Genomic DNA, 9706 nt, shown 5'->3' with positions numbered 1-9706 from the left:
CAATGCATTTCAATTGGGTTTTTAATTTCGCTTTATGATGTTTTCGCTTAACTGTGATTTTCCTGGAACGGATTATCATTGTTAAGCGAGGCACCACTGTAGTATTCAGTGGCATACTGCTTCTGATAATACAGGAGATACACTGTCATCAGAGTACCAGATGGTTTGCTTCATCTTCCATAAACTCATCTAATCCCAATTTAATGGCTTTAAAATTCAGTTATTATATTATGTAGTAGCAATTTCCATGCAACTCTGTGCTACCAAATGCAGGATTTCCATTTCACTATTCTTGATATACAGCTAGTATTTTTCATTAGAGCCCAAACAAGCAATTTCATTTATTGGTTCTCTATGGCCCATGCAACACAATATAGTTCATCATTGGCCGGCTAGCAGCTGTTTTGGTTGTAGGAGAGACTGTGTGGCAATTCTGAAAACTGATGCCAGTGCTGAGTCATTGTGAGCAACACAGAAGTCAGGTGAAGACAGCAAAGCTCCTCTCCTCCAAAAAAGCCCTGAAGTGGATGGGGTAAGACAAGGGGTGTCTCTCTAGTACTGTATGTCTACAGTTGATAAAATCCTATTGTCCCATTCAAATAAATAAATAAACCAAAAACCAGGGAAGAGAATTAAACATTGAGTAGGGTACAGTCTTCCCTAACCCATTATGCTGTACAAGGACTGGTCAATGTCACACATCATCCTATGCTGTCTAGGAACGATAGGAGTTATAATACTACCCATATAGACAGCACCAGACTATGTACAGTTTTAGTTAAGATCAAGCTTCAGAGCTGATGGTGCACAAAGAGGATTAAGAAACCACTTTCACACCCAAGCTGTTTCCATGTCTTTATTTTCTGCCTTATGCTGTTCAAAGTCCACCTGGTATTCTAACTGAAGGGCCCTCTGTAACATTTAAATTGCTTCTGCAGCCATCTCTCTCGTCCTCCTTCAGGCAACTGATTGGGTCTCTGGGCTATTGCCTTTCGGTTCCAGAGCAAAATGGGGCAGGGAGGCGTCCCGTTATTTAGCTTCTTGCTCTTTTGCCCACTGTTCTGGTGTCAGTGTTCTTTGCTCAAAAGCATGAATGTGTTTCAACTCTTCAGATAAAACTTCATTGACCAGCCTACAGAAAGTGAGATGGAGGAGACAACAGAATTCAAAAACATGTTCCTGTATCTTCTGTTTACTTTTAGGTCAGGAATACAAGTATCTTCAGTTCCAAATCTGTTATTCTTAATAAACACTTAAAACAGTCATAAAGCAGATTGATGGTAGTGAAGCCAAGTGAGAATGTTTGGGGGTTTTTGGACTTTTTTTTTTTGGCAACATGGCTAATGGTAGAAGTTTAAAAACAAAACAAAACCCATTGCCTGATGTCCTCTTGAGCAGCTCTGTTTGCACAAGGATTAAGTAGTGCCAATTTCCCCTTAAAGGCAATTATGGAAGTGCATGCAACATGTACACAATGCAGCAGAGGTGTGTGCACCACAAATTCATCTTTAATAAGGAAGCCTTTAATAAATAAGCAGTGATTTGCTGCCGCTGCTGATGTCATCACAGTTGCACCTGCAGAGTTCTGAAACAGGACTGAAGGCAATGTTTCCCATCTCTGGTTACTATTATCAGTTACATAATGCTGAAATGTGTTGCCACTGTATTCTACTGAGATGGCCAAACTAATTTCTAAGAATGATGTATTTCATCAACTTCGATGAACCCCAGCCCTTGCGCAGGGCTTGTTGACACGTAAACAGAAATTTCATAAGATGTCTTACACATAATACTGAGTTATTTCAGCTATTGATATATTGATTTTTCAGCATCTTTTTCAGTCTTAAACAATGTAAGGGAGGTCTGTGCAACATGTTACATATTAAAATATTTGCAAGTACACTGGTGCCCCGCTTGACGATTACCCCGTTCCATGACGAAATCGCTTCACGATGAGGTTTTTGCTATCACTGTTGCGATCGCAAAACAATGATTCAAAGGGGAAAATCCGTTTTACAACCATCAGTTCCCTGCTTCGGGAACCGATTCTTCGCATTACAACGATCAAAAACAGATGATCGTCGGGTTTCAAAATGGCCACCCGTAAGACCTATTTCCAGAAGACAGCGACCGAAAATGGCTTCCCCTATGGAGGATCTTCGCTGGACGATGAGGTATTTCGCCCACTGGAATGCACTGAACCGGTTTTCAATGCAGTTCAATGGGTTTTTTTCTTTCTCTTGACGATGATATTGCTTAACAGCGATTTTAACGGAACAGATTATCGTCAAGCGGGGCACCACTGTATTCCAATGAAAATAATCTCCAAAGATACAGTATGGAAGGGCACTTTAAGTATGTGTGAAATAATGTTTTCCCCAAGTCAAATTATTTACGTTCGAATACTGCTGGCTAATGGGAAAAACCACAGATATTTCAACCATTTTATTTCAGTCAAGTAACATTAATATAGCATATACTGTACTTTTAGTTTTATGGACTAAATGCATGTAAAATTAGTATGTTAAATAAGCTCCAGATCTGTTTAGGATTTTCATGGTTAAAAGTCTGCTACAAAATCAACATCAAAATTAATCAAAATTTTAGTCAATTAGTCAAAACATATTTATTTCTATTGATTACATTTATATCAGGCCTTACTCCAAATGATGCACACAACAGTGTTCCCCACTTTATTCTCTCAATACTGTGAGGTGGGTCAGGGAGACAGACTGGTTGGCCTAAAGTCATCCAATGAGTTTCATAGCTTACCATGGACAAGAATCTGGTTCTCCCAAGTCCCAGTCCATCATTAACTACCACACAAGAAATACAGATTATATCTATTTTTAAAAAATATTCTAATTGTTGAATGTTTATTATTAGTTATGAATTACCTACTGATTTAGTATAACTTTGTACTAGGTTGGACCACTTTGATCTAGGTCTCTCAACATTACTAATGGAACAACAGCAAAAAGTAATTTAATAAATATGTTCTTAGAGAAAGACTGTATCAATGGCATGAATGAGTTTAATATGCCTATTGCTAAATTTAAGTGCAAATCTGGATGATTACTGAAGAAGCGATGTAGCAGATGAAATGTAGCAGTTATAGCATTAAATTAGGAAGCCAGAAGCCTAGTCCCAAATTTCCCGTCAGTGACCTTGAGCCAATCACTCATTCTCACTGTGCCTTACATACCTCGCAGACTGCTTGCAAGAATAAAAAGAGGAAGGGAAAGAAGAATGATGTACACAGTCCTGAGCACCTTGGAGGGAAAGTGGAACAAACTGTGATTTTATATATATAAAATCCCTCGATATAAATATCCCTTGATCGGAGTCTAAATGCTAAAATAACTCCAAACAGTAAGGCAGGAATAAGACAGACTGTGCCCCTTGCAAATATTCTTCTGCCTTACAACTACCATCAGTTCTAGTTGGCACAACTAATGGGGATGGATTGCGGAAGCAGTAGCTGCAGAACATTTGAAACAGTTGACTGTATTAGCGAAGGCAGTTGACTGTCCCTGCCTTAAGGAACTAAGAGGAACAGTTCATTCACACCCACCCCCACTAAGCTTTCTCAGCTTACTACCACTTACCGGTGCCGCTGGAGCAATGCCTTTCCCCGGAAACATGGGGACACTACCAGGACTTTGAAGCTTGTGGCACAGCGTCCAGGAGTTGTGTCTTCCACTTCCTTGTGTCAGGTGCACAAAGAGGTTAACATATGTTATTGAGAACACGATAAACCCTTTCACTGCGAATTCATTTCATAGTAAAATACAGGTACCACTAAATCACAAAACTGCTTGACAGGCAAAAAGAAAATGCACACACATTACAGAAGACTCTGGAGCTGAGGGGGTCAGTTCCAGCCAGCTTTACAGAATGTACACTGACATAAAAAGACTTTAGATGGGGCTATAGGTGGCAAACAAGCAGTCATCTTGCTGGTCCAACCTAAGTTTGACACTTGGCATCTATGCAAGTTTGATTTCCCATCCTTTTACTGGTGCTTCTTTATATCCTAGTGCGTTAATTACATGTTATTCCCAGTTACCACTTTTCACATTAGATAAAATAAAGTCTGCTCAGGAATATTGTGTGGTTGAAATTATGCATACTGTACATTTCTTTAGGAGTAAGCCCAATGGGCACGAATATCGAATAAAAATTAGATTTAAAACAAAAACACCCCACAAGACTAAAAAGAGGAGAGTAACACGAGTCAGACTGAAAACGAATAGGACCCCCTCTTTAACAAAAGCACCCAAATTCTAAATCAGAAGCAGTATTAAATTAAAACTGGGTGTTTTGGAGAAGGGGGTTAACAAACAATTAACAGTAGTCTGCTTCACTTACCACATGCTCGGCCTCAAGCCCCTGAATCAGCCGCTCCCGCAAAGCCTCCGCGCTGAGAGATACAGAAACCTCCATCCTAATGAGCAGATTATCCGAAATGAAAGAAAACCACCAGCACCTTCATTTCCGCCTATGGTGTACGTCACTTCCGTCCTTCTTTACGCCTCTTCTTTTGGACCAATCAAAATTACGTAGCTGAAAGGTACGTTTTACGTCATTTGGTCGTAGATTCCACCCTACAGAAGGAAAAAAGGAAGAGTCACACGTCCCCTCCTATCGGTCCTGTTGTATCGCTCGGACAAAACGGACGAATCCAGGAAAGTGCCAACTGAAATAATTGGATAAACGTTGTTGTTGTTACGTGCCGTCAAGTCGGAACCGATTTATACCGACCCTAATAGGGCTGTCTAGGTAAGTGTGATATTTAAGGAATGGTTTTATAAGTTCCTCTTAGTCCTCCATTAAGTTTCCGTGGAGGAGCGAGGATTTGAACCCAGGTCTTCTTGTCCCCGTCACTTTCCACTACAGTCCAGTGGTTCCCAGCCTTGGGTAACCCAGATATTCTTGGACTACAATTCCCAGAAGCCTTCACCACCAGCTGTGCTGGCTAGGATTTCTAAGAACTGTAGTCAAAGAACACCTCGGTTACCAAAACCTGGGAACCACTTGCACTCTATCGCCCTGCTTTTATTTTTGGTTACACATCTCCTTCCGTCTTTGCTGGGAAAATGAACCACCTTTCTGTTCTAACTTCCCGTACGGAGTATGGAAGGAGAAGCCAGCATCCAAATCAGGACGGAATCTTTATTAAAGGAGTTGTTAAAGAAAATAGTGTACACACTTTTTTTCTTTTTCAGAGTTAGTCTAATAAAGGCAATGTCTTAATAAGAGATTTGGGTAATTGGTTAACACAGCGCCTTCTGCGTTTCTTTTTCTTTTTAATCGACAAGAGCACAGTTCCGACTGTCACAGAAAAGAATCCCAGTACTGTACGTATCAGGGAGGGAGAAAACGCCTTCCGCTGCTCCAAGTCCTCCATACAGAGCACGTTACCATAGTCTCTCGAGGCTGAAGGATGCCTAACAAGTTGCTCCTGGACTACAATTCCCAGCAGCCTTACCCAGCTTAGAGAACTGGTTCTGAACCTTTAGACTTCCACTCCCAGAATTCCTCGCCATTGGCTACCCTTGCTTGGGTCTCTGGGAACGGAAGTCCAAATGGAACTGTTGGGCTGCCCCAAAATTGAGATTCACTCCTTTAAGCCCTTGCTCGTCAACCGCGCTACCCAAGATCTATGTGTGCTCAACGCCCGCCCTCGCCATGACATCATCCCCCGCCGGCCGTTTATGGCCAATGAGGTGCTGATGGAGGTGGCGCATCGTTTCGTGGCAGCCAATAGAATGTAAGCGGCGCTGAATTCAAACAAAAAGGTAAGCGGAAGCGGGGGGAAGGCGACAACCAGCCAGGGTTCCCATTGGCGAGGGGGAGCTTTTGGGGGCGGGGCGTGAGAAGAGAACGCGAGGTAAAGCGGGGAGACGCCGCCAAGAGGCTGCCGGGAGAATATGTCGCAGGGCGTGATGGGAAATGTCAGGGTTGGAAAGAGGGCTTGGCCAAACGGGCAGGAGCATCGAGCCGGTGGGGGGGGGGAGACCTTGGGGGTCACGTGCAGCAGTAGGTTTGCAGCCTGTCTCCTCCTCTTCTTTTTAGCTGCTGAACAAGAGTCTAGCAGGTAGAAATCCGAGATGTGCAATTCTTAAAGCCTAATCGTTTAAAAGCTATGTTGACAAGGGAGAGTTCAGGATCCCTGGTTCTTGTTTATACTACCGAGATGCAGGGGTACTGAATCAATCAATGCCTTGCTTGTATTTGTGTGTTATGTGCCGTCAAGCTGCATCCAGTTTATAGCGACCCTAACAGGGTTTCAAGGTAAGTGAAATATTTAAGGAGTGGTCCTACTATGGTTATTACCCAGTGAGGATTCATACCCAGTTCTCCTGAATGCCCTTTTCACAAGCCATTCACTACACCACACTGGATATCTTGCTTACAGTTCTTAAAATATAGCAACCCTATCTGTTCTCTAAAGTGAGAAATAGGGAAGGAAGGCAGGTTTGTGTGTGTATTGGCTTGTAACTCATATATATATATATATATATATATGTTTCTTATAATGTTAATAGGCTGATGAGATTCACAGCTCAGTAGCCTCTGGGGGGCCACAAGTGGTCCTTGTGTACCATATAGTAAGACAGAAGCTGTGATGGAAAGTGGCAGCGCCAGTGAAAGAGAGCTGGATTTCTAACGCATGCTTCCTTCTTGCCTGTAGATCTCCCAGACCTACCTGTTCAACACCTGCTGTAGCCATGGTGGTGGAAGTGTGCAGCTTCTTTGGGGTCTATCTGCTTTACTGCACCAACTCCCGTTATCACGGCCGGATCTATGTTGGCTTCACAGTCAATCCAGAGCGACGTATCAATCAGCACAATGCGGGAAAGCGGCGTGGCGGAGCTTGGAAGACAAGTGGCCGTGGGCCTTGGTAATTCGTGGGAAGGCAGAAATCAGATTTTTTTAAAAAAGATGAACACTTTTGAGGCCAGCAGTTTGGAGGGGACTCTATGGTATGCTGTGAATAAACTTTCAGAGCCATAGATGCTGAAAAATTGAATGCTTTTCTCTCTTTGCAGGGACATGGTGTTGATCGTCCACGGTTTCCCATCAGATGTGGCTGCTTTGCGAGTAAGAGGCTGCTTACATTTTTTTCATGGCTGCATTGTCCCTTCAACAGCAGGGTTGTCCCACCACTGCGAATTCCTCAGCAGTCCTGATTAACTCCACCCCCATTTGTTCCTCTTCCCAGTTTGAGTGGGCCTGGCAGCATCCACACTCTTCTCGTCGCCTCACCCATGTTACTCGGCGCACCTCCCGGGAACGTTCGTTCGACTTCCACCTGCGCGTCTTGGCCCACATGCTCCAAGTTGCTCCTTGGTGCCGCTTGCCTCTCACGATACGTTGGCTCAAGCAGGAATACCGCCGAGATTTCCCTCCAGGTTTGGAACCTCCTTTGCACATGCCCGTGGCCTTTGGGCCAGTGCGAGCTGTCAAGGCTAAAGCGAAGCTGACACCTTCACAGGAACTGACTGCTACTCCAAGCTGCTGTAGTGTCTGTTTGGAAAAGTTCCAGGTAACACAGAGTGTGGGGAAGGGAGGGGGAAACAATGGCAAGGGAAACTAGCTGCTCTTGAAGCAGAAGTCCCAAGTTTTATTTTTCCATGAGGGCAGAAGTCCAGGAGCCAGAACAGAGCCTATGGGGGCTGTGGGACTCCTGTCCCTAATTTTATCCAATACCAGTTTTTCCTGTCTGAAACCGGGGGAAGGAAAGAGGGTTTCGGTTGAAAGGAAATGAGAACTAGCTTTCTGCAATCTTTCTCTGCAGGATGGGGATGATGATATCCCTTTGCGTTGTTTTCACCCCAACTGTACCATGGCTGCTCATATTTTTTGCCTCTCTCAGCTTTTCCTGGAGAAAGAGCCACATCATTTCCTGCCTGTGGAAGGGCAGTGCCCAGGGTAAGTCAGTCTTCCAGTGCATGGGTGGAATTTAAAAGTGACATAGAATAAGCAGAATGTAGATGTTAACAGATTCCCTACCATTACCTCAAATCTTTTTTCAAACTCTTCCTCAGATGCAAGAATCTTGTGCTTTGGGGAGATTTGATCCGGCATCATAAAGGCTGTTATGGTGACCTAGAGCCTGACCTCACCTCCTCCCAGGTAAAGATTCCACACTTATTCCTAAATCTATCCATCTAGTACAGGGGTCTCCCGCCCGCCTTCGCTCCCTCCTGCACTCCTGCCCACCCGCTCGCACTCCTGCCTGCCCACATAGACAGGGCGGATAAAAAGGCCAGGTGGGCTGGATATGGCCCCTGGGCCGTATTTTGGAGACCTCTGATCTAGTTTATAACAATGTGTTAAAATAAGAGATGTACACTTCATTCAATGTAAGCACTTTCCTGATCTGTATAAAGCTTCTCTAGATCACTTTCTTCTCTCTGAACTAATATAACCTCTTAAACTGCCATCTTTACTTTTCACCTCACTCCCTATAGAATGTTAACTGTTGTCTTCTGTACACTGCTTGTAGAAGTCCCACTGATGTCTTTGTCCCATGTAATTATCTTTACCTTTTTTTATTCTGCAGGATCATTGGGCTAACGAACTGCAGACGTGAAGGAGCCTATGCCTTTGCTTTCAAGAAGACCCTGTTCCCTTTCAGAAGAGTCTTCAGGAATCCCAGCGTTGATAGGGGACCAGCTCCTCTACCTTTTCTACCAGAGTCACATTCCCTGTACTTAACCCTTTCTCAGCTGGACCTGGGATCTTTAAAACTCCTGTCCCCAGAATCATGCAACAAATGAATGGATGGATTTTCTTAAATGGAATGATTAAATAGGAAAACAGCAAATTGTGGAGAATGTGGCGGGGGTGGTGGGGGAAGACTGCTGGATTCCCCTGGAAAAGGACAGAATGAACATTTGCTAGATTGGGATAGGCAAAGTGGGGTACCTAAAATATTCAGTCAGTAATCTTTGATCACAGGCCTTTCTGGCTGGGACCTGGAGATAAAACAGTGGAGGGGATCAGATTGCCTATTTTAGCCTTTGTTTTTAAATCTTATTCTATTTAATAGCACATAAAGAGTGTTTTGGTGCTTGTATGGAACATGGAAAATCCTCTACATTTTATTCTATTGCCCTTTTCGAAAATATTTAAAGCACTTAATGTCTCAACTATTTTTTACAAACCCTGTTCTTAGGCTAGTGTTGTCTTTGTACAGGAGATGGGAGGACTGAGTATTATGGAGCTTCATCCACTTCATTACTTTCCAGCTGTGTGGGATCACAATTCTTGTAATCCCACAGGCCACTACATAGGTTAATGAGAATTGTAATCCAGCACATCCAGAAGGCACTAGATTGGATGAAACCTGCCAGATGTTTTTAAAAGAATTTATGAATGAGGTAAGAACTGAACCTGAGCAGAGTTCAGGAGAGTTACTGTTATGAATCACAAGTGCCAGAATCCCCCAGCCAGCATGAACATGCTAGCTAGGGGATTCTGGCACTTGTCATCCAAAAAAGCAATTTTTGTTAACTCTGAACCACAGATGTCCTACCTCAGTTCTAGTCAAGTGAACATATTTGGGAAGATGTGAAGCTGGGTTTCCGTTGTGCTTTAAATTAGCAGATCCCCTGGAACTAAGATCTTCTCCATTTGGGCTCAGTATTCTCTATCATTGTACACAGGAATGAGGAACCTTTGTGACTGCACTACA

General features: G+C 43.4%; 2 protein-coding genes across 3 annotated transcripts; one reads left to right on the top strand and one right to left on the bottom strand.

Moving 5' to 3' along the window:
• Positions 1-843: 843 nt before the first annotated feature.
• Positions 844-4546, bottom strand: BOLA2B (bolA family member 2B). Its single transcript, XM_020798947.3, has 3 exons — positions 4372-4546; positions 3609-3706; positions 844-1132 (listed from the first exon to the last, which is right to left on the bottom strand). The coding sequence occupies exons 1-3, from the start codon at positions 4444-4446 to the stop codon at positions 1030-1032; spliced, it is 276 nt and encodes a 91-aa protein (XP_020654606.1). The 5' UTR covers positions 4447-4546; the 3' UTR covers positions 844-1029.
• Positions 4547-4597: 51 nt separating this feature from the next.
• Positions 4598-9297, top strand: SLX1A (structure-specific endonuclease subunit SLX1A). Of its 2 annotated transcripts, none has more exons than XM_020798934.3 (7): positions 4598-4782; positions 6698-6907; positions 7056-7107; positions 7229-7552; positions 7805-7938; positions 8055-8142; positions 8573-9297. In XM_020798934.3, exons 2-7 carry the CDS (start codon positions 6735-6737, stop codon positions 8600-8602), a joined length of 801 nt encoding a protein of 266 aa, XP_020654593.3. In that variant the 5' UTR covers positions 4598-4782; positions 6698-6734; the 3' UTR covers positions 8603-9297. The 2 variants fall into 2 exon arrangements, with proteins under 2 accessions (XP_020654593.3, XP_020654591.3); XM_020798932.3 differs by lacking the exon at positions 4598-4782 and adding an exon at positions 5891-6297.
• Positions 9298-9706: the final 409 nt, after the last annotated feature.

This window comes from Pogona vitticeps, chromosome 6, assembly GCF_051106095.1.
Source record: "Pogona vitticeps strain Pit_001003342236 chromosome 6, PviZW2.1, whole genome shotgun sequence".
Lineage (NCBI taxonomy): Eukaryota > Metazoa > Chordata > Lepidosauria > Squamata > Agamidae > Pogona > Pogona vitticeps.
Note: the sequence above shows the minus strand (reverse complement) of the source record. Positions and strands in the feature narration are given on the sequence as shown.